At 27.8% G+C, this 23316-nt stretch overlaps 1 protein-coding gene across 4 annotated transcripts in view; it reads left to right on the forward strand.

Moving 5' to 3' along the window:
• Positions 1-23316, forward strand: part of Myo81F (unconventional myosin 81F) — a 207695-nt gene that overhangs the window by 173909 nt on the left and 10470 nt on the right. For all 4 annotated transcript variants that reach the window (XM_087153356.1, XM_087153359.1, XM_087153357.1 and 1 more), the window contains 16 exons: positions 296-454; positions 881-951; positions 1899-2088; positions 2173-2270; positions 3964-4054; positions 4809-4929; positions 5825-6102; positions 7856-7989; positions 9519-9721; positions 10426-10557; positions 14260-14426; positions 16867-17025; positions 17115-17196; positions 17937-18052; positions 18132-18251; positions 19022-19089. In XM_087153356.1, the coding sequence (XP_087009482.1) occupies positions 296-454; positions 881-951; positions 1899-2088; positions 2173-2270; positions 3964-4054; positions 4809-4929; positions 5825-6102; positions 7856-7989; positions 9519-9721; positions 10426-10557; positions 14260-14426; positions 16867-17025; positions 17115-17196; positions 17937-18052; positions 18132-18251; positions 19022-19089 (2189 nt within the window). The remainder of the gene's footprint in view (positions 1-295; positions 455-880; positions 952-1898; positions 2089-2172; positions 2271-3963; positions 4055-4808; positions 4930-5824; positions 6103-7855; positions 7990-9518; positions 9722-10425; positions 10558-14259; positions 14427-16866; positions 17026-17114; positions 17197-17936; positions 18053-18131; positions 18252-19021; positions 19090-23316) is intronic.

A 23316-nucleotide genomic window follows, 5' to 3' on the forward strand; every position in this document is an offset into this window, starting at 1 on the left:
ACTATTTATGTGTTACATAAGCCTATTTTTGTAGCTGTTTTTCCCTCAAAGAAAGCAACATTATCAAAGAGTGATTGTCTGTCCTTTGATTGCAACCTGGGACAGTCTATTTTATTTAAACAAACAAAAAAATCTATTCTTCAAAGCTGGGTACAACAACACAATTATATTTCTAGAAAATTATTGAAATATTACTTTAGCATAACAGTTGTTCTTTATCAAAAGAACAAAAAATTTCCTAATTTTAAATCTTGACCTGCATTTTGATCCTCAATGTATTAAATTTTTTTTATAGGCTGTACGAAATCTTGGTAACTTAGTCTGCAGATTTTATTTCATGGATGGACGAACAAAAGCTATCGATGTTCAGCCTTCAGATACTGCAATGGATGCCATGCAACAGCTAGCTATTAAAACAGGATTGCGAAGTTTAGATGGCTGGGCTCTCTATGAGGTTGATAATTAGTATTATTCATTATATTACAGTACAGAACCCATTTTTTAAACAAAATTTTTTTTCCCTTATAAGATTTTAGGATTTTTCTTTCTTTTTTGAAAGATGTTCACCTTACCATCATTTTGGAAATAATCGTTAGTGTATTACTTCATCATTTTTTCTTCTTTTTAAGATTATTTCCCCAAAAAAAATTTTTTTTAGTTGGGTTTAACAATAAAAAAACGGCTTTTTGTAGCGATTCAGAAAACCGGAAAAATCAGTTATCCGGAATAGGGATGGTCCCGATCGTTCCGGATAATCGGTTCCCTACTGTATAAATATTTAAAACTTTTTATGTTCTATATTAACAACTTTTTGAATTTTAAAGGTGTAATTATGTAGTTTAGTCTATTTTATTTTATATTTAAATTTTTCATTTTGCAGAGTACTCCTGAGTATGAACATGTTATTAAAGGATATGAATACCTTGCAGACATTATTTCTAATTGGGAATTGTAAGTTATATACTATGTATTATTACTATACATACTACTATATATTGCAATTTTTTCTTGAAACTATAACTTTCACTTGTGGATTATGTTTTTTATTTATTTATCTATTTTGTAATGATACTTGGAGTGCTTTATTATAAGCAGAAGCAGTGCTGTATTACCCATTAGGCCATGGCCTGGGGCCCCCAATGATTAGGGCCCCCTTAAAAGGGATTTTTTGAAAATAAATTTCAAAAATTAAGAAAAACAATGATTTAAAAAAAAAATCAATTTCAAATCTATATTAAAATATTTTCAAAATGTTATGATTATTTTTTAGTTCTAATTTAAACAAAATAAAGTAAAATTTAATTTAGTATTACATTATTTTAATTTTAAATATGCTTTCTTAAATGAAAAGATATATAAATACTTTTATATTTGAATAAATAAAAATATAAGAGAAAAACAACTTGATCGAAGGGCCCCAAAAATTTGAATGGCCTTGGGCCCCACGTATGCTTAATCCGGCCCATGAGCAGAAGAAAATGTTTTAGGATATTTCAGACAATTTAAAAATATCTCTTTCAGAATATTGAAAATATCAAGAAATTGTTTACAAATAAATTGTTTATTAGAAAGAAAAAAAATAATTATTGGCTTAGTAAATAAATTATTTGCAACTCATACATAGCATGATGTGCTCTTAAGTTCGCAAATAGAAAGTATGACTTAATATATTCTTCCACTTGGCTCTTATATAATTTATTACCAGTTATTTATTCTTTGTATTATTCACTAGTACATGGTGTTAAAAAAAAATTTCTGATAATGTATGTAGATGCTTTATCTGTGTTTTATTTTAAATTGTAATTATAGATTGTAAAGTTCCTTTTATTTTTTTTATGCATTTTAATTTAGAATAAAGAAACATTTTCTTATGTTACTAAATATAATTTATTTTGTAGCTGCCAAAGAACATCAGCAACTTTCAGTAAATACAATACCTTATCTCGAAGAGGTCCTAGTATGGCTTTAGGAGGTGGTGAATGCAGGTTTTTATTTAAAAAGCGATTGTTTCGAAATCCTCGTGAGATCCCACAGGATCCTGTGGAAGTTAATCTTCTATTTGCTCAAGCTGTTCATGGTGTTGTGAAGGTAATTACATTAAAATCTGATATTTTTTCTTTTTTTATAAGATGTATATATTTTCATATGTACCTCATTTTCACAACTTTATAGGCTGATGAGTATCCAATTAATGAAAGAGTTGGGCTGCAGTTAGCTGGTCTACAAGCTCAAGTTCTTTTAGGTGAACCTCAAGAAGCAAAAGTAGAAAGGTAATATATGTGTATAAATTGTATATAATAGCGGGAAGGGAGTAAGGCTGAGTAGCTAACTGTACAATGAAGGCCTGTTAGAGCTAACTGTACGACCTAGAAACTGTCAGATTTAATCAAGAGATTTATTGTTTAGTTGCATAGAATACATCATTCTTGAAAATTCATTAATGTATTACTTATTTTATAAATGATATTTTCTGGAAAAACCCAAATGTATATATAACGTCCTTGCCGAGTGGAAGGATTAAAACAGGTCATAGGCCGGGAAGGAGGGTACGAAATTTATTTATTAATTATTAGACAGAGCAGACATGAAAGTGTGTACGAAAAGTTGTGCTCTTCTGTTATATGTTAGGGAAAATCTTGCAAAGTAAAATCCTTAAATGTCTCTATTTAGGAAAAAGAGGGAAATCTTAGAAATTACTTTTGGTTTATGAAATAGGTCAAGTGATTTCCACGAAGATTAAAGGGGAAAATATTATTTAAATTTATGCATACTTGAGCTAAAAATAGATTTAAGAACAGGATGTGGCTTTTAAAAGTGTGAGAAAACATTTCGATTTGAATAATAAAATTAAAGGAAAGGATATTCAGATACTATATATATATATATATATATATATAGATTATATATATATACTTAATTAATTAATCATGGAAGTTAATTAAATTCACTGGGCACAACTGTGGATAGTATTTCTATTAGTTTTTAAGAGCATATGAAACTTACATTGTGTGTATTGATTTAAATTAATATTACTTTTGTATTCGATAAAATATTTTAAATAAATGATGTAAATAAATTTATTTTTATATGTTTTACCAACTAAGTGTAGATTAATTATTTTATTATCTTTTAAGAAATATTTAGGTCCTAATTTTTAAAAATGCAGATTGCAGTCAAAAACTATTATAAGTCACATTTTTGTTTGATATTTTAATTTATTTAAAATCAGACTTTTTCTTGACTTCTTTCAGTTTAAATATTTATGCAGTTTAATCAGGAATATCAACGTGTTATCACTTTATTAGGATTATATACCTTATATAGAAATGTAATAAAATATTCTAAATTATCATGGAAGAGTTTGCATTGAATCTTTTTTTTCTTGATCTAATGTCACCTTTGATTTTTGTGCTGAATTATGAAACATTAGTTCAAGTGATTTTTTTATTTATAAAACATAATAATTTTTTTAAAAACTATGCAACATTTTTGTAATAATTTTTTATAGGTGCAATTTGTAAAAGTTGATTTATCCCACTGACGGTTTAGCAAAAGGGTAAGATTGGGAGAATGTTTCTCCCCGATACACTATTTCTCTATCTAATAACATAGAAAAACCGGTTTTGCTATGAGGTATAAACTGCTGGTTAAAATACGACTTTACGTGCAGAACCGTGAGTGGGTTAACTAATGTCATTGATTTTTGTGCTGAACTTTTACCTGTATCACATCTATTATCTCTTTATCATTAGGTTTATCTCAATTTATGTTTAAAATTATGTAATATTTTAAGTTTGTGCTGTTTTTTGCTCCTTAACTTACATATTCTTCAACTAAATATGCTTTCATAAATTGTTTAAGTATTTTATATTATTATTACTTTTAATGTTACTATAAATTTCTTCTAAGCTAAATATCAACCATATAAAACGCTTCATAAATATTTATCATTTAATTCTTTAGATATGCTGAAGTTGGTAACTTCTTATGCACCAGAATAAGAAACAAAAGAAGGGATGTTGATTGGATACCTGACTTATCTGAAGCTCACAAAGTAAATATATTTCCCTCTTGAAAGAGTTTCACTTCCTGCTTATTATTTTAAAATTATGTATAAATTATTATTTCTTTCTCATTATTAAGCCTATCAGAGTTTTTCACTATGTCTCACTATTACCCCTTCATTAAAACCATAACCTATCTACCATTTTGTTTACCTTTAAAATATATATGCTGCTATTCATATTAATGAAAAGAAAAATTCTGATGTATTTTCAATTAAGACATTATTTTAACGAAGTTTGTTGTTTTAAGTTATAATTTTTTTATAACATTACATTCAAATATTGCTAATGGATTTCAAATATTACTAATAAAAGTTCTTGAACTTTAAATTTCTGAGGAAATTATATTTCCTCGGAATTCACTCAAAAAGACATGGACAGCTTATATAACTCTGTTGTTCTTTTGAACAATATCTTGCTTTTTTAAAATAAATAAATAAATAATATTGATAATTAAATCTCTTTGTAACAATAAAAAATTAACAATCATTAGTTCCTAAGAATAATTAGTTTTCATTTAATTTTTTAAGTTCTATTCCAATTCAAAGGTAAGTTTTCTGTTTCAAAATTTCTGTTGAAAGTGTGATTTGTAAATTTTTATTTTCTGTTGAATATAATCTTTTTATTTCTTTAATAAAAAAATGTTTAATTTTGAGCTAATCTTATTTGTTTTCATTTGTATTGAGCTTGATAATTAATTATTTAAATGTAGTGATGTAAAGCAATATTTTTTTTTCAATCTAGATTTATGGCAGTGGAAAATCTGAGCTTGTGGCTAAAGTTTGGTATCTATCGGTAGTTATGCAGTATCCATTATATGGAACAACCCTGTTTCCAGTTACTTACAAGGGCTACTTATCTTATGGTGAACTTTTATTTAATTTATATTTATTCTAACTGATTTTGGCATTACTAATATTGTGAGAAATGATTTTTTAAAATCTTGTGTTTGTTTAATTGAAGTGTTTGGTTAATGCACAATGTATACTTAAAAAGTGCAGAATCTTATTTTAAAAATCTATAAATCTATAAACTTTTTTATTATATATATAAATGTGCTTTTTTTAATATTTGCCTTAAATACAAAATACAAAATTAAATAACTTTTTATAATAAGAATCATGATTTTGTTATTATATTTGAATGTGGTTAATTTCTGGATTGATAAATTTTGAAAGGCAAAACAAATACCATTATCATTTACAACATGTCATACAATTTATCTTGTGTACATAAATTCGTATGCAATAACAATACTTTTCACTTAAAGTGTCATTTTTGGAAATTCCAAAATATTGAAAAATAGGAAACTGCAAGTGTGCAAGTATGTCGTTCTACACATTTAAAGACACTAGTTCCACACCAGAGGATGAAAGGAGTTTTTGTGTCTTTAGATATATCTATGCTATATTGAACTTTTTCTTGTCTTATTTTGATACATTATAAATTACCTTAGAAAGTCAGCAAGCTGTTACTTTTTAAACTGATTATTTTCAATAACAAAATTCTGTATAAGTAAATGAAAATGCCCTATTTTGTCCCTGTGAATTCCCATAGCACGCTATGATAAATTGTTTAATTAATAAAAGATGACTTGATGACTTTTTAAAAAGAAAATTGGAATAAGAATTTAAAGTTTATTGTTAAAATGTTTATTTAAATACCAATTTCTATTTCACTTCTTTCAATTTTTTTTAAATATGTACAAAAATCAAAATTTTTATTTTAGTACTTGATTTTAAAACTGAGCTTTTTTAAAGGTCATAAGCTGTTACTAGGCGTAAGTGCTGAAGGAATATTGATGGTCAATATATCAGACAAAGGCATTTTGAATGCTTATAGATATTGTGATGTTGAATCTGTGATGGTTGATCCAAGTGATGACCTAGTGACCATAAACCTTTTGAAAACCCTACCAGACTCACACAAATGCTTTATATTTGAAACTAGTCAAAAGAATGAAGTTGCTAATTTAATAGCCAGCTATTCACCTGCACATGCAAATTGGTTACGACCCACCTATGAATTGGGATGGAGGGTAAGTCTTTACAAATTTTTAGCTTTTTTTTAGAATAAATAAAAGGAATAAATGTTGATTTTTATTTTATTTAAATTTTTATTTGTATTTTTAAATGTTAGATATTACATATTGAAATGCTTATCTTTATCTACTCAAATGTGCTTCATTCAGGGCTGATTGTACTCTGGAAAAAAATCCGGATTTCCGTTTTTTTTCCCTAACCGTGATCCGGAAGTTTCCGGAGATCGAAGGTTCAGACGTTTCGAAAAAATCATCGATCACAAAAGTTTCCGGAAATCAAATTTACAAAGGTGGAACTTAAAAACAGTGTATTTTATTTGTTTATAAGGGAGAGCCAGAGATATACTTTATAAGCTTACATTCAAGATTAATATTTATTTTTTTACCAGTAAATACTTATTATAATCATAAACTCAAGAAAGAAAGACATATTTGTAAATTTCAATTACTTCTCCAGGTCATCATAGGTATGTGTAAAATTTTAAATATATTTAAAATAAACTAAGAAATATTGAGAAAAAGGAAAAAAACATTGTTTAAATTTTTTTCTAATTTTTCAACTTAAACTTCTTTTTTTTTACTCATGAAATTTTCCGGAATTTTGACTTGGGCTCACAATCACCCACAATCATTATTTAAAACTAAAGCAAAATTTACTTCATTTGATAAAAAATTTTTTTTTTTTACCCGTTTTGATTTTTCAAAAGGATTGAGTGCTTTAAATTGGATTTCGTGGCTTGTTTCAAGCTATTTATTTTAATAATTTATTGGCCATTGTTTAATATTTAGTAAGAAAAATCATCTATTCTGAATTTTACTTATAGATTTTTAAATTTAAGGAATTTTGAAGATACACTAAACTAAATCAGTACAGTTTTAATACCCTTTTACTCTGGAATATTATTTTTTTCATATTTTTTGTTTCACAATTATGTAATTTTATAATTTTAAAATAAACAATCATTGATACTTTCAAAGTAAATTTAAAAGATAAGCTGTCTTAGGAATCAATAAGTTCATGAAACTCAGTGGCATAATATTTAAAATTTTTAAAGTTGAAATTATGCTTTGTCTTTTAACTGACTTGTAACTATATGTACTTGTAAACTTGTTGCCTAGTCTATCAAACCTTGGCTATCAGACTTACTTGTGAGATATTATAAATTGCTGTGTGGCCAAAATGGTTGAGAATTATACCCTCTTTTACTATTGCCACATACTCTCACCTCAGTTAGGAACTTGAAAAGTAATTGTGAAAAAATGCAAATAATTGTTTAATTTAATGAAACAATGTATCATATTTTTTGCTTGACAGTTAAAAAGCTTGTGTAAATTATTTATTAGGACTGTTTTTTTTTTAATATTTGCTATTTTAATATTTTTATTTCTACAAATGCTTTTAGCTTAAAAAATTTATTATTATTAAACAAAATTTTTTTGTTGTTGTTAAACCAAGCAGGTATAAAATAAATTTGTCGTAGCATTTAGTTATTGTTTCTTATTTTTTCCTCATTCCATTGTTAAAAAAATATAAACAAAAAATACATAACGGTTAGTAACTAAGGTTGAGGATTCAGGTATAAAATAAGATAGCTATTATTTTACGTCATTGCAGTTTTTTTTATTTTTTTATCACAAGTTGAGAATTGAAATTAAATATAATCTATTCTAAATGTTTAAAAATATAATGCATTTTTCATTGTTACATTTTTTGTTTACGGAAAAAAGTTTATTATTTTATTTTTGTTAGGTAAAATTGACTTTTGAAGACAGGCAAAAGTTGTATCAAGATGTCGTGAATTGTAGAAGAGCTCTTGTAGATATGTCACTAGTTCGGAAACCTGTAGAAGAAAATGTTGGTTTATTCCGCAGCACTCTAAGGAGGTGAGCTATATGTTCTGAACACAAAATAAAAATACTTTTATCATAAAATTTTGTTCTCAAATGTCTCTTCGGAAATATAAAATTTTGGGGGAAGAAATTACTAAAGCAGCTATAATAGAATTTAAGTTAAGTACTGTTTGGTTTTAATTATCAATATTTTAACTGTATTTCATTTTATGTCCCAGTACTTAACTATTGATTTTTTGAAAATTTTAAAAATGTTTCCATTTTTCCAAATGAAATTTTATTTGTATTGCGTTTAACTTACTATTTGACAAGCATAAAGAAATTTTCAAAAAACTAAAGCTTAAAAGTTTACAATTATTACTGAACATTTTAATTAATTTGTATTTTACTATGCATAAAAATCTAATGATGGTGTCTAAGTTTTCCATTGTTGTCTGTGCATTTTTATTGGCCGGAAAATCATGTGGTAGGATCCAGTTTTTCCTCATTCATTCCCATATTATTTTGATTGTCATCAGCATAAAATTAATAAAAGTAATAAAGTTATTGTTTTTCTCTAAATATTTTTGTATCCCTAATTTAAAGTTGTTTTCTTGTACTGTTATTATGACGCTTTTAATTCAAGAGTTTAAAACTAAGAAAATTCTTGTTTTTTTTTTATTATTATTATAATGTAATTCATTTTAAGATAAAGTTATTTAGAAAGGTAGTCTAATCTTATTAACTGTTTTACAATTATTATTTTTGTTTAAATAACATTAATATACTGTTATAAAGTACTGTGGCAGAGATCTGTTAAATGATTTAGATCATCTTTATGCACAATGAGATGCAAGCAAAAATAGTATTTAATATATCTGCCCATTTGGTAAACAAAAATATTAAATTATGAACTCATAAAATTTGTGTGAACAATATAATGTTATGACAACATAAATGTTATGACAATATAAATGTTATTTTAAAAATTGATTACCTAGAAAAATTGCTTATGTTGAAATATCTAAATATTCTAATTATTTATAATAGTAACAGATAATAATATTTGCAAGTGGGAAGTGGGGGCACAAGCGTAAGCAAACAGAATTACCTTTAGTACATCTATTGAGTGTATAGTACATCTGTACCTTTGCACGTCTGTGAGATTGAGTATTTAGTACATCTATAAAGTGAATAATTTTAACTTTAGTAGAAAAACTGTTTTCTGAAGAAAAAAAAAACAATTATTGCGAAACAATCATCGGAGTTAGTGAGCAGCAGCGAACAGGGGGATTAGTCCCTTAGTACAATATAATAAGTTCTCAAATTAAAAAAATATAAATAAACTAATTAAAGTGTGCTCTAATTTATCTAAGACAGTTGAATGTTAAGTTAATAATTTTTGAATTATTTTATTATGTTCAACCAATGCATTGCAGTACCTAATGGTAAGGCTCTAAAATTTCACTGATTTAGATAAGTATTAACTTTATATACTATCTTTATGTTAAATCATTTGACTTATTTCTAATAACTATAACTAGGTTGTACAATAATATTAATCTCTATAAAAAAATCATCAGGTTTAATAGAGGAAAAATGGAGAAATTGCGTCAAGACTTTGGTGATATTGAAGAGAGCTACAAGTCATTTAGGCACAGTCATTGGGCTTTCAGTAAAGTAGCATTAAATCACAGTCTCAGCAATATAAATGATCCTGAAGATGAAGATACTGCTTTGCATGTATTCTCATCAATACTCGCTTATTCTGGATTGCTGGAGCAAGGTAATTTTTATAATTTTGTTTCTGTAGTAATTTTTGAGGTAAAAAATTCAGTGTTGAAAATAACCATTGTTTCACTATAATGAATTTATATTCAAATTATATTGGTGAATTCTGAAACTAATTAAAAAATTGTTTCTGAAATGCTTATGTGGAATTTCTGTTCACGTAATTGTTTAATTATAATTGTTTATATAAAATATCCTTAATAAATAAAAGCCCCGAGAGCTTATATTAAAAATAAATATTTTTTAATAAATATTGGAGAGATTGCAAAAGAACCTCCAAAATACAGTACTTTTTCGTGTTCCTTATTTTATAATTTATACTTTTATTTCTATAATATAATAATATCCTATGATTATAAATAACATTTAGATAGCCTCTATACCCATTAAAAACTAAAAAAAATTCTGACTTACTATGTCTAAAATAAAAACTAGGACTTTAAACAATAACTTTGAAAAAATAAATGGTGTAGTAGAGTTGAGTAGCAAATGAATTTAAATATGGTTATCAATTTATATCTGTTTATTCACTTTATTGTCTTAATGTTTGTAGCATGGCACATATGTTATAGGCTCATACCATTATGACAAATAGATTTTGTGATGTCATAACAACGTCTTGTATATAAAAAAGTACAAAAAGTGTTATAAATTTTATTGATTCTTAAAACTTTAAGTATATCTGAAGTCTTATTACAGAGGATGCAGAATGGTTAGGAGAAAGGGACCACCTTCAACTTGCTCAATCTGTTCTGGATCGATCTATGAAAAAGGAAGTTCTAATAAATGAATTATTTTTACAACTTATAAAACAAACTACAGATCATCCAGGTAATTAATAAAGTTTTAATATGGTATTTTTTATATTATTATGTGTCTCAGCATTTTTGTTCTGTTTCATAATATGAGAGTATATACTTACAATTTGTATGTGTTGCCCATTTAAATGTAATTCACTTTCAATGGCTGAATGCTAATTCTTATATGATTTTGACATTGAGTATAGTTTAAAATTAAGTAAACAGTAAGATGTACTATATGTCTAATTACATTTGCAAATAATCTTACAGTATAGTAACTAAATTAACGGCTAAACTATTTGGAAACAACTAGGTTCTGACGAGGATTATAGAATAAAATAAAATACACATTAAGTTGTTCTTGAATTACATTTAAAAAAATTTTTTTTGGATTGAATACAAGTTATTACTTATCCTTTATAGTAACAATTCAGTATTATTCAGCAATTGATGGCTTTGACTATGGAGTACAGCATAAAGTTAGTACACAATAAGATGCACTACAGTAGGGAACCGATTATCCGGAACGATCGGGACCATCGCTATTCCGGATAACTGATTTTTCCGGTTTTCTGAATCGCTACAAAAAGCTGTTTTTTTTATTGTTAAATCCAACTTAAAAAAAAATATTTGGAAATAATCTTAAAAAGAAGAAAAAACGATGAAGTAATACACTAATGATTATTTCCAAAATGATGGTAAGGTAAACATCTTTCAAAAAAGAAAGAAAAATCTTAAAATCTTATGAGGAAAAAAACATTTTTTTAAAAAAAAATGGCTGGAAAATTTATTAAATTTCGTTCCGGTTTTTTGGTTTAATTTGGTTTTTTGGTTTTCCGGTTTTCTGATTTCCGGATAACGGGTTCTGTACTGTACTTTCTAATTACAGTTACAAAAAAGAGCAGCCTATAAAGCATTTATGGTATCCCTGATGACTTACTGTGGATATTGTTTTATTTTAATTACAATGAAAAATAAGAGTAAAATTATTTGTCTTTTAACACAGTATAGTATCTATATGCATCTTTCGAAAGATTTATGTATCTTATTAACGTAAACAGCGAAAAGGTGAAAGTAGTTATTAATATATACTTACCATTCTATGTTGAATTTATAAATTTTGGAGATAAATTCTTTTTTCTGGGCAGCATTTTATTTGGCTATTCTGTACTATTTGTACTAATCGTACTATTTGTGCAATTTAATGCAAATAATTACACAATACAATAAACTATTATTCCATTATTAACTGTTCTAAAATTGAGTTTTAGCTTTAAATTAAGTATAAATAAGATTTATAGAATGAAATGAGTTTTTTGACTGGTTTTGACAAAAAAATATTTCTTAATAAGAAGCTTAATTAAAATTTTAATGTTATGCTTGGTAATCAGATATTCTAAAATTAATAATTTAAGGTAAAGTTGAAAAATGTATAAAATATTTCAAAATAAAGACAAATTTGATCTCAAAAACTACAAATTTTTATGTTACACTAACAGCTGTACAACAATGGTAATGCATAAATTTAATTTTTTTTTCCTAAATTAATAATGTGACTACCTGTGTTTTGAACTAAATTCTTGAAAAATTTTCTAAAAACATAAAATATAATTCGATATATTGTTTAATTTTGAATTTTCAAAAAAAATTCTAAATTTTTTTACTTAAAGCTTGATATAAATAACAAATTCACATTTAGCTTTTAGTTCAAAATATTGGTAACATTAAACAAAATTTTAAAGAATTCTATTATGAACTTTTTTGTAAAGTGTGTTAGCAATAAAAAATTTCCAATGTTCTTCAGAAAATACATTTGAAATGCAAAAAAAATCTGAAATGTAAAAAAAATTATGGAATTAATTTATCTTAAAAATATAATATCTTTAAATGAAAAAAAGATTTAACCCCTTAACTGCCGCGGGCGTATATATACTTCTCGGCCGGACGATGCGTTAACTGCCGCAAGCATATATATACGCTTTCCCGAAGTACGATGCTTTGCACTGCGCTGCTATAAATAGAACTACACCCCCTACTTCAGAATGCAGTAAAATGGCCTTGAAAGTGTTTGCTTTGCGAATGTATTACTAATTTCGGAGGAGGGGGAATGGGAAAAGAATGTTATGGAAAAGTGATATCGTATTAATCGCTTGTGTGTATTTATTTGAGTAAGGTCGGGTTTATTCTTTTTTCGCTTTTGTTTCCCGTATGTATTTGGTGCTTTTTATTCTTTCCCTCAACGTCTTCAAAGAACGAAAATGTGCTGTTTGTTCAAGAAAAAAATTCGTCGTGAATCCCGCTATCAGTGCGATGAATGTGATGTTGGTTTATGTGTCCAACCATGTTTCAGGATTTATCATACAACAGCTAAGTTTTAACATCTTTTATATTGTATTTTTATTATTTAATTTAAATTTTGTATTTTCTTTCTTTCCTATTTCTTCTCTTGTAAAATTAAACTGTTTTTAAATTGCAAAGCGTGAATCATTTTCCCCACCAAAACACCGTGTAAGAAAGTGCACTTGAGCGAAAAACGGTGGCACTGGGGAGTGAATCACGTTAATTTTGTTTGGCAGTTAAGGGGTTAAACACTCAAAGTATAAGAAAAACTTTTTAGTTTCGTTTTAGGAAATTTACTTCCAGTTTTGGTTTCATCTCTCAGAATTCAAAAAAATTGTAAAAATTTTTTCTATGTCTAAAAATGGGAGAACAATAAGCTCTAATTATTAAAAATTTAATTATTAAAAATTTAAAGGTTTTCTTTAGCTAATGAACTAAAGTTCGTATATGGATAGGAATAATAATAATAAAAGAGCATCAGGCCCACGTCCGAGAGGTTGTGAGTTCCATCCCCCCCGGTCGAAGGTGACTGGTGCACGTTAAATCTGTCGGATCACAAAGTCCTTCATATTCCAATAACAAATCATACCTCTTGGGGTCCTGAATGAGAGATTAATCGTTCTCTGGTTCAGCTCAAAATTACAATCTGTGAATGAATAAATGGATTTATGAATGTATCAGCCTTTAAAACGAGTTGTGACGTGTGTGTGGCTGAAGTTGTAATCTTTGCCATAGATGGCACCACTGAAAAGAAAGAAACGCACTTTCCACCTTAACTTCATTTGGTTTCACCAAACAGGCTTTCTGTTATTGGCAAGTGGTGTTGGAGTGAACCGTGGTTCGATCCCGGCGATGGCTGGTCGATACGAATTCCGCATCCGGCTTGCACCGACCACAATGCTGACGTGAAATATCCACAATGGTAGATGGATCATGGGTTAGAGTCCTCTTGCCGTCAGGCTAACCGTGGGAGGTTCTCATGGTCTTCCTCTCCATGTAGCGCAAATACGGGTTAGTTCCATTAAAAAGTCCTCCACAAAGGCAAAATTTCTCCCAATACTTGATCCAGGAGTTCCCTTGTCTTATGGATTGGGTTCAAAATTACAGGGCTACGAAGTTGAACATTAGTAGTCGTAAACCCAAAATCTGCGTCGGCTGTTCAACGACGGTTATAAAAATTTTAAAAAAGTGGCGTTGGAAACAGCAACAGTCACCTATTTGGATACCTGAGGATTTCCATACAGTTCTATATATATTTTGTATGACCAGATAAGAAAAATTTTGCAATTTTTTTTGTCGGGTAAAATTATGATTTTGTTATTATGTATAATTGTAACAAATATAGTAAAATACACTACATGTTTGAATACAACTTGCTTTTTAAATATAATAGATGCGAATAGCAGAGTGAACTTGAGACACTGGCAATTGATGGCTCTGGCATGTAGTGTTGCTGCCCCGACGGATAGGCTTATAATAAGTTATCTTCATGCCCATGTAAGGCGATGTTCGATTGATGAAGTAACCGAAGAAGGGCAGTATGCACAGTTCTCACTCAGGGTAACCATTTTCTTTCTTTTTTTCAAAAAATAAGATATTGTATCTCAATTAACAAGTTATATTTTGTCATATAAAGAAGTACCACTATCTGCATGCATAGAATTAATAAGTTAATACATATTTTGTTAATAAGTTTTGCAAGTGACATTTAAAAATCAATAAAAGTTTGTAAATGTTTATGACTATTGTTAATTTATAGAAGTATTTCTTATAATGGAGAAATGTTTATTTCCTGATAAAGTCTAAAGAATTTTTGTCATAAAAAGAAAAAATATTTGTTTAATTGTCCAAAATTTTTGTTTATGGATAGTTGACCATGTAAAGTTAAGAGCAGATGGCGCTGGGGGGTCGAGATTCGCCGTAAGACTTTCGGGTTACTATTTCAGACTTATTTTTACGCCTAAGATTGAAAAAAACACACCATCCAATATTATTATACCTGTAGTGTTTTTAATGTAACGCGTTCTTTCAATATAACTTTCAACAGCACAAACAACAAATAATTTTGGAAGATTAATTAAACTTGCTAAGATGCTACTCACAATAGAAAAAACGGCACTATTTTACACAAATATAGCCAAATAAGGGATAACACTCAAAATATGGTAAATCTTACACTTTATTTATGCTGTGATATTAATTTTGTTAAGCTTGTTTTAGAGTAATGACCTGTTAGAATTTATAAATTGCAGGAAACTCTTATGAATAGTAAAATTACTGTTAAATTTAAACATAAATCACAGTAATAAAACTTCCTAGAATATTAAGCTTGTTCACACTTTGCCTCGTAAACATAACATAAGCAGAGAGATACACCGGAAGTTTTCTAAATTTTTTCTGGTTTTAGGAAACTTGTTATTGCTTATGTTCAGTCATCCATCCATAGTTGTTTAAGATTTCGGTACTTTATTATAATTTTATCCGTCATTAAAATAAGAAATATCGGTAATTATATTGATATTTTTTCTGCACATGAATTTATCTGTGATTCTGTCTCATGGAATTATATCTATACAGAAAACTGCTATTTGTATTTTTATTTAACTGTTGTCTCATACTTTTATTTTGATTAACATTAACCAGAAAGGAAATATCTTTTACGTTTAAATACATAAATTTTTTATGATGATGTGATGAAGCTTTACATAAGTTTTGCTGTTCATCATCATCATAAACTATGATCATTTCAATAATATCCTCAAGGGGTTTATATTTTTAATATTTTATTATCATTAAAATAAGAAATATCAATAATTATATTAATATTTCTTTTACACATAAATTTATCTGCAATTCTGTCTCATAGAATTATATCTATACAAGAATACTGCTGTTTGTATTTTTATTTAACTGTTGTCATACTTTTATTTTGATTTACACATATCAGATTGGAAATATCTTTTTATTTAATAGCATAAATTTTGTGATTATGTGATGAAGCTTTCCATGGGTTCTGCTGTTCATCATTGTCATAAACTGTGATCATTTTATATTTTTAGAATAAGTATGCTCCATAACCCTGAGGTGTCTATGTGGAGCTTATTCCAATTGTATGTTTCTTAACTCTTCTTATCCCCCTTGTACCCTTATTGTTACCCTCTATTTTTTTTTTTTTCTGCGCAATTTAGTTTCAAATTTGAGTTTTTAATTTTGTTTTACTTGCATAAGTAATACCCCACGTTTTTTTTTCTTTCTTGTTTTGTGTTCTTTACAGAATTGACGATCGAAATGGGCTGCAGGTGGCGTAGAGCAGAACTCTTTTCCTATGGCAACAGTTCACATGCTTTCCCCATTAGCGTGTGGAAAGTCATAGAGGAAGGAAGTCCGTTAGTTTCTCTCTGGATTTTCATATAGATTAAAATCTTTTAACTTGAAAAACTATATGGAACTGAAAACTACATTAAACATAGTTCTAAATAAAAGTATCGTGGAAATTTTAAGAAATATTTTTATTATATAAAAAGGAAAAATATTAAGAAAAGGGAAAATATCGTAGTACATTCCTATACAACTGAAAAAAGGAGGAGAGGGAAGGGAGAAGGGCTAAAGGCATGAAACCGGTCTCTCCCCAGATGGCGTATTCGAGTGTTGCGATCGCGAATAGCCATAGTTAGGGTCTTGTGCCATGAACCGTACTTTTAAAACCATTTTTTAATAAGTATTTTTTTAGAAATGAAATGTCTTATTTTTTGTATAAAAATATTTAATGTATTTAAAATTATAATAAATTAAGATAAAAATATTTAAAATTGATCTTTATTCTTAATCATGAGATCTAAATCATGTCTTTAAAATTGATATGTTTCATGCTTCTCTTCATGGCATAGTCTTACATCTGTATTGTTATTAGTCCTTTTCAATAACTATATTCTATCTTTTATTTTAATTTGGGTTTTTTAAAATTCCCATGTTTTTTTTAAATGAAACCTTTCATTTTTAGTGCCTCATGAGGTCTCTTGAGACACATGGTAGGCGTTGGCCACCATCTAAGCAAGAGATAGGGTGCACCATCAGCAGGAGGCCCGTGCATGCTAGAATATATTTTCTAGATGGACAATTCCAGCCTGTTGAGTTTGACCCATGTGCCTCAATGGGAGAGGTATAGCATTTATTTTTTGAGAATTCTGAAATTTTAGTTCTTTTATTGTAATTTATAATTAATAACATTTAATGGATTCTTTATTTCAGGTTATGGAAATGGTGCGAGCCAAAATTGATTTACGCCCTAGAGTTGAAGGTTATGCTCTGTATGAAGTCATAGGAAACAACGGTAAGAAAAATCTTTAAATTGTTGGACTGACTATGCATAACTAATTTTGCGACATTCGTTGTGTGTTTGATAATTAAGCAGTTGATTAGAATCCTGTGGTCTGACCTTGCATTTGAATTAAGCGGTCAGTCAAGCATTTAACTTTGAAGAACCCTTTTTGTAACAATATAAATGAACATCGGATGCGAGATAAGACCTAGGGATCACATTTTCATCCCATAAAATTAACTTTATAAATACTCCGGCAAAAAACTGATAAGTGAAACCAGAACCACAGATTAATGAGCCATCGTAGCTCATATCAGTTACTATAAAGAGTAAGATTGTTTCTGGAATATTCCATATTTTTGTTCAATATTACTGTTTTGTTACTGATAACTTAAAATACAACTTGTTTTCATTTAAATAGTAATTGATTTAATTTTTAAACAAATATTCAAACTTTATTATTAAATGTATTCTTTATTTCCAAGGATATCATCAGCACACTAAAATATTAATATCTGCATGGATTCTTATCTATAAATATAATGCTATCTGGCAAACTGAAACTTCCATTGTTTTTTTTTAAATTAATATAAATATTATTATTATATTTAATTTTATATTTAAACAGTATGCCTTTTGAATGATAAAAGCTGTAATAGTGATGAAATTAGATGCTAATTTGTAAATTCTGATTTTCAATGTTTTTTTTAAAAAAAGAGTAAAATATTTTTTTTTGAAATGTTATAATTTAGAAAGAGCTTTGTTACCTGATGAAAAAATTTGTGATACCATGGCCAAATGGGAGAGATATCAGGAAGGTCAGAGTAAAGTGACTGCTAATCGAAAACAGCATTTCTTTTTATTCAAAGTTAGTATATTTCTTAACACTAATGTGTTAACTGAAGCTAAAAAATTGAAATAATTCATTTTCTAATTTTTTTTTATAGAAACATTTGTTCCTGGATGCCTACATTGACTTTTCTGATCGAGTAGAGAAGGAGCTGATCTACCATCAAATTGTTCATAACATTCGACATGACAGATTCCCAGTAACTGAGCAAGAAGCTGTAAGTTACAGTTAATTGAAATATTTGCTTTAATTTTATTTTAATTCCTTTTTTATTTTTCATCAAAAGCATGCAAATTATAATAATCTAAAATATAATAATTCATATAGCTGTTGCTTGTTAAACCATTTAATATTCAGGTTTTATGTATCTCAAAGAAAACCTGGAAACTTAAATATTTCAAGCTAGCTTAAAATGTCTGCATATACTGAGGAAAAATGAAAATGTTTGCTTAAAACCTAGAAAAAGAAGTTAACCTAAAAAAATTAAATTTTTCAAACCTTTTTATTTTTGTAAAGAATTTTTTTTTAATATCATGATTTTTTCATGTAGCTGAAAATTATTAATTTTCCAATGCAGGGTTGAAACTAATATAAAAAATGTATTTCCTGTAATATTTGAATAATTTTTTTATGTTATTACTGCTCAAATGAAGCTTTTGATTTAATTTTTAATCTGAATGTAATATTTTTGATTTTTTTTCAAGATTTGTTGTTTGTTAATAATAAACAATCTTTTGTTTGAAATTAACTAAATTAATAATTTTAATATATACATTTTTAATATATATATATATATTTATGCTTTATGTTTATAAATAATTATATTATCTTTTTATAAAGTTTAATTGTTTTTAGCTTTGCTATTTAATGATGAATTGCTATACAATGAATTGCATTATGATTAACTGCTTTAAGATGAATTTTTTTATGATGAAATGCTTTATTTAATGATGAATTTAAATGATTAAAAGTTTACAATTTTTGTAGGTTATGTTATGTGCTCTAAAAGCGCAACTAGATGTTGGTGATTGTCAGCAAGGCACTTTAGATTATAAGTAAGTTTCAAGTGTCATATAATTTTACCAGATTTGAAATATAGGAATTTTCAGAAAATTTGTTTGATTTTGATTTTTTATGATTAACTAAAAATTACTTAGTTAAAAAATTTTTATTAAGAAATATTTTATTAAAGATTAAAATCTATGTATAGTCTTAAAAAATTTAATAAAATTTTATCAGGACTTGATGCTGTAAATGGAACCTGTTTTGGAAATTTTCTTACAATCTGAAATTTAAAAAGTCATGAAATAAAAAAAAAATATTTTAGAACAAACATAATTTTTAAAAAAAATATCACTAAATTGTAAAAATATTAATAATCACTGAAAATGTATTTATTTTTCTATAGTCTTACAATTAATATTTAGATTTTGGTTTTCTTATTAAAATGAATATTAATCTGCTATGATAATGTGCTATGTGTTAATAGTAAAAGTAGTTATAATATGTTATTAGTTGAACAGTGGCGTAGCGAGGGGTGGGCAAGGGAGGGCATCATGCCCCGGGCGCTACTCACAAAGGGGCGCCAAATGGTCCGCAAAACAAAAAATTGCTGGATAATTTTTATTTTTATTATAATTGATTTCTAGAAAATATATTTTAAATTTAGTGCCAGTGTAATATAATAAATGTTAATTCGTAAATAAAAAGGAAAAAAAGGAACACTAATAGGCTGAACCAAACTGTAATAATATATTCATAATAGAAATGGCACGTCTTTTCTACTGGCAGGGCTGACTCGACCTGTGTCTGTCAGCACTTCCTTATGGCATCTACGCTGTGTGGTTACATAAATTATCTCCTTTCTTGATTTGTCTGATAAAATAATATGTTACAATAAATATTTGCAGAGTACAAAGTACAAACATTCTTCCTTTCAGAACACTATTTTTTTTTATTTCTATAAACGCAATGTAGCTTACGCTTGTAATTTTAAAACAGTAACAAAAACACTCTAATGTACTTACTGTACAGTCACGGTCAACTAATCGTCTAATGCCAAAATCTTGATTTTCTCGACGGGACGGTAATGAAGAAGAAGGAACTGAGTTAACCGATCCTGGTTATTATATTCACCAAAAAATAATGCAGCGTACTGCTTTTGTTGTTTACTGTTTATTACATCAAATTCCGCTACACAATCATCTTTCGTAACTGGTTTCGTCGCTGGTTTTAATAAACGGAAGAAAAAAGATGAATTGATTAGCCATGAAAGAAGTCCAAATCACTGAAAATCACTTACGACTTGGAATGAAACAGAACGAAGATTAATAAGTAGAACGCGAAATGATGTATCATTAGAAGCTAACATTCAGTCCAAAAAAGAACGATGGCGAAATATGTTTAAAGGAATATTAGCTTGTTGAGATATTTAATTATACAAAATCTTCTTCTACGTGGCCATGTTGAAAAACTAGCACTTCAAGATGGTACAAATGTAGGAAACCTATTATCTTTATTTAGATTTGTAGCTCTGTTTGATCCGCTACTAGCAAATCATCTTAATCATGCCACAGGAACTCCAAAAACTGTCTCATATTTGTCACCACAGATTCAAAATGAATTCATTCATCTTCTGGCATAAACAATTCGAAATAAACTAGTAAACGATATCAAAAGAAATAAATATTATGGACTTTTGTTTGATTTAACTCCTGATATCTCTCATCGAGAATAAATGTCCCAAGTCGCTAGGTATGTAGATGTTGATTTTATCCATAAAAAAGTTTCAATCAAAGAATCTTTTTTGGGTATTATTGAAATACACGATAAAGATACAGCCTCGATCGAAAATACAATTTTAGAAAAATTTAATTCCAATGAAATTTCATTAACAAACTGCAGATCACTATGTTACGATAATGCTGCCGAGATGGCAGGTCTCACATCTGCCGTTCAACAAAGAATAATGGAAAAAAAATCATAAACCATTATTTGTAAATTGTGATTACCATTCATTGAATTCAGTAGGAGTTGCTGCAGCTAAACAAAATCCAATCGTTGTGACATGTTTTGGAATAATTGAAAACATATATCTATTTTTCTCATGTTCAACGTTATGATGGAGCTCCAGAATACAAGCGGTTAGCGTTATCGCCGATGGGCTAGAGAATATAGTAGAACTATTAGAAAAATTAGCAGAGGACACTACCACTACAAGTGACACCAGAAGTGAAGTTGCAATTCTGTTGCAAAATATACTAACTTTTAGTTTCATAACTTAAGTTCATTTCTGGTGTGAAATCTTAAGGAGGATTGATCGTGCGCAGCTCAGATTACAAGATCCTAGAATGAATTTTAGAGAAGCATTCCATGATCTTGAATCATTAACTACTGAACTAGCCGAAATTCGAGACAAGCTCTGTGAAAAATGGGATATTGATACAACAATACGTGTAAGAAAACGCCGCAAAATGCCCGGAGAATTGGCTAGAGATGTTGGTATTTCCGCAGAAAGTGAAATTTCTCGCGTTATGGAAAGCGTTGTTGATCGTCTCCAAGAAATATGTACACGATTAAGTGACCTTAATTTCAAATTTGCATTTCTACTAGACGTTGAAAATTTATTAAACAAGGATAATGTTAATAACGACCTTGGAAAATTTTTTTAAAAATTTGGGGGAATTTTAGGATGCAGATTTTAATGAAATAGAACTCGTAATATGTGACTGAAAAAATGTTACTCCGCAGTAGAAAAAAAATCGAACCTGAAACTCCATTAGAATTTCTTACTTTTATAATCTCGTATGGAGAAGATAATTTTCCGAACCTGAGAGTGGCACTTCAAGTACTCCTGACTATCTCAGTATCAATTGCTAGCTGCGAACGTCCATTCAGCAAATTAAAATTAATTTTGACATATCTACGATCAACGATGGGACAAGATCACCTAAGTGACCTAGCATTTTTAAGTGTGGAAAGAGAAAAATTTGAAATTATCAGCTTTGATGATATTATTGATAAATTTGCTTCATCAAAAGCAAGGAAAATTTATACATAGTAATTAGTTTTATTAATGTATTATAATCATTTAAATATATGTATCTCCTTAGAAATAATAAATATTTACTTTTTTATTGTTTTAAAACTGCGTGTTTTTAAAATATTTCTTTATAAATATGAAAAATAAATAATAGGTATCTTTTGAACTAATTATAAATGACCATATACATTTCAAAATCTAGTCTTGTTTTCTCAACTGCATTTTTTGTCTCAAATTTAAAGCCTAGCTTGAGCCTATGACTTTATTTATTTTACTTTATTTATTTATTTATTAATTTGCTAGTGTATTTTACATATTATCTTGTATGGTTTTCGAATGGGGGGGGGCGCTAAAAAGGTATTGTGCCCCGGGCGCGAGTTAAGCTCGCTACGCCACTGTAGTTGAAGTCATCAAATCAAACCGAATGATGTATCTTAGTCACTTATTTCGATCAGAAGATTACAATCCCAAAAAGTTTTTGACCTTCAACAAGCTCGGAGGCACTAAAACTGGAAAGACCTCCACTCACATGGCTTGATGACATTGAAAAAGATCTAAAAGCATTGAAAGTAACTACTAATTGAAAAAAGCATTTGACAAATTCGATTGAAAGTAACTACTTGAGTGGGCCCTGACTTGCTTTGGGCTGTTGTGCCAAGAAGAAATGAGAAATATTTTACAAATCTCTATCTACTGATTTTTATTTTGTGTTTTAAAAAAGATTAAAAAAGTAAATTACAGTAAATTAAAATTTATTAAGAAACTTTTTTATCAACAATGGAAAATTATACGTGATCTCGGTTACTTGAATAATGTATTTTTTAAAATCTTTTGTCCAAAAATGTCTGATTTTGTTATAAGCTAATATCTTCTTTTTTATTATGTATTACAATATTGTCTTATATATCAATTCATTCCTAGAAAGAATATTTCAGAAATTATTTTGGAATATTTTTTGTAACAAATTTATTTTAAAATTGCTGAGGAGGGTTTGCTTAAAATTCAAAATTTGTAATAATGTATTACAATATTGTTTTATATATCAATTCATTCTTGGAAAGAATATTTTAAAAATTATTTTGGAATATTTTTATAGCAAATTTATTTTAAAATTGCTGACGAGGGTTTGCTTAAAATTAAAAACTTGTAACGATTTAGGTAATAGAGAAAATGTGAAATGCACGGTTTGAAAAGATAATAGACCTATCTTTTCCTAATTACAAATAATTAATTTTTGTTC

Source organism: Parasteatoda tepidariorum, chromosome 10 (genome assembly GCF_982258835.1).
Source record: "Parasteatoda tepidariorum strain Cologne lab strain chromosome 10, Ptep-v5.0, whole genome shotgun sequence".
Lineage (NCBI taxonomy): Eukaryota > Metazoa > Arthropoda > Arachnida > Araneae > Theridiidae > Parasteatoda > Parasteatoda tepidariorum.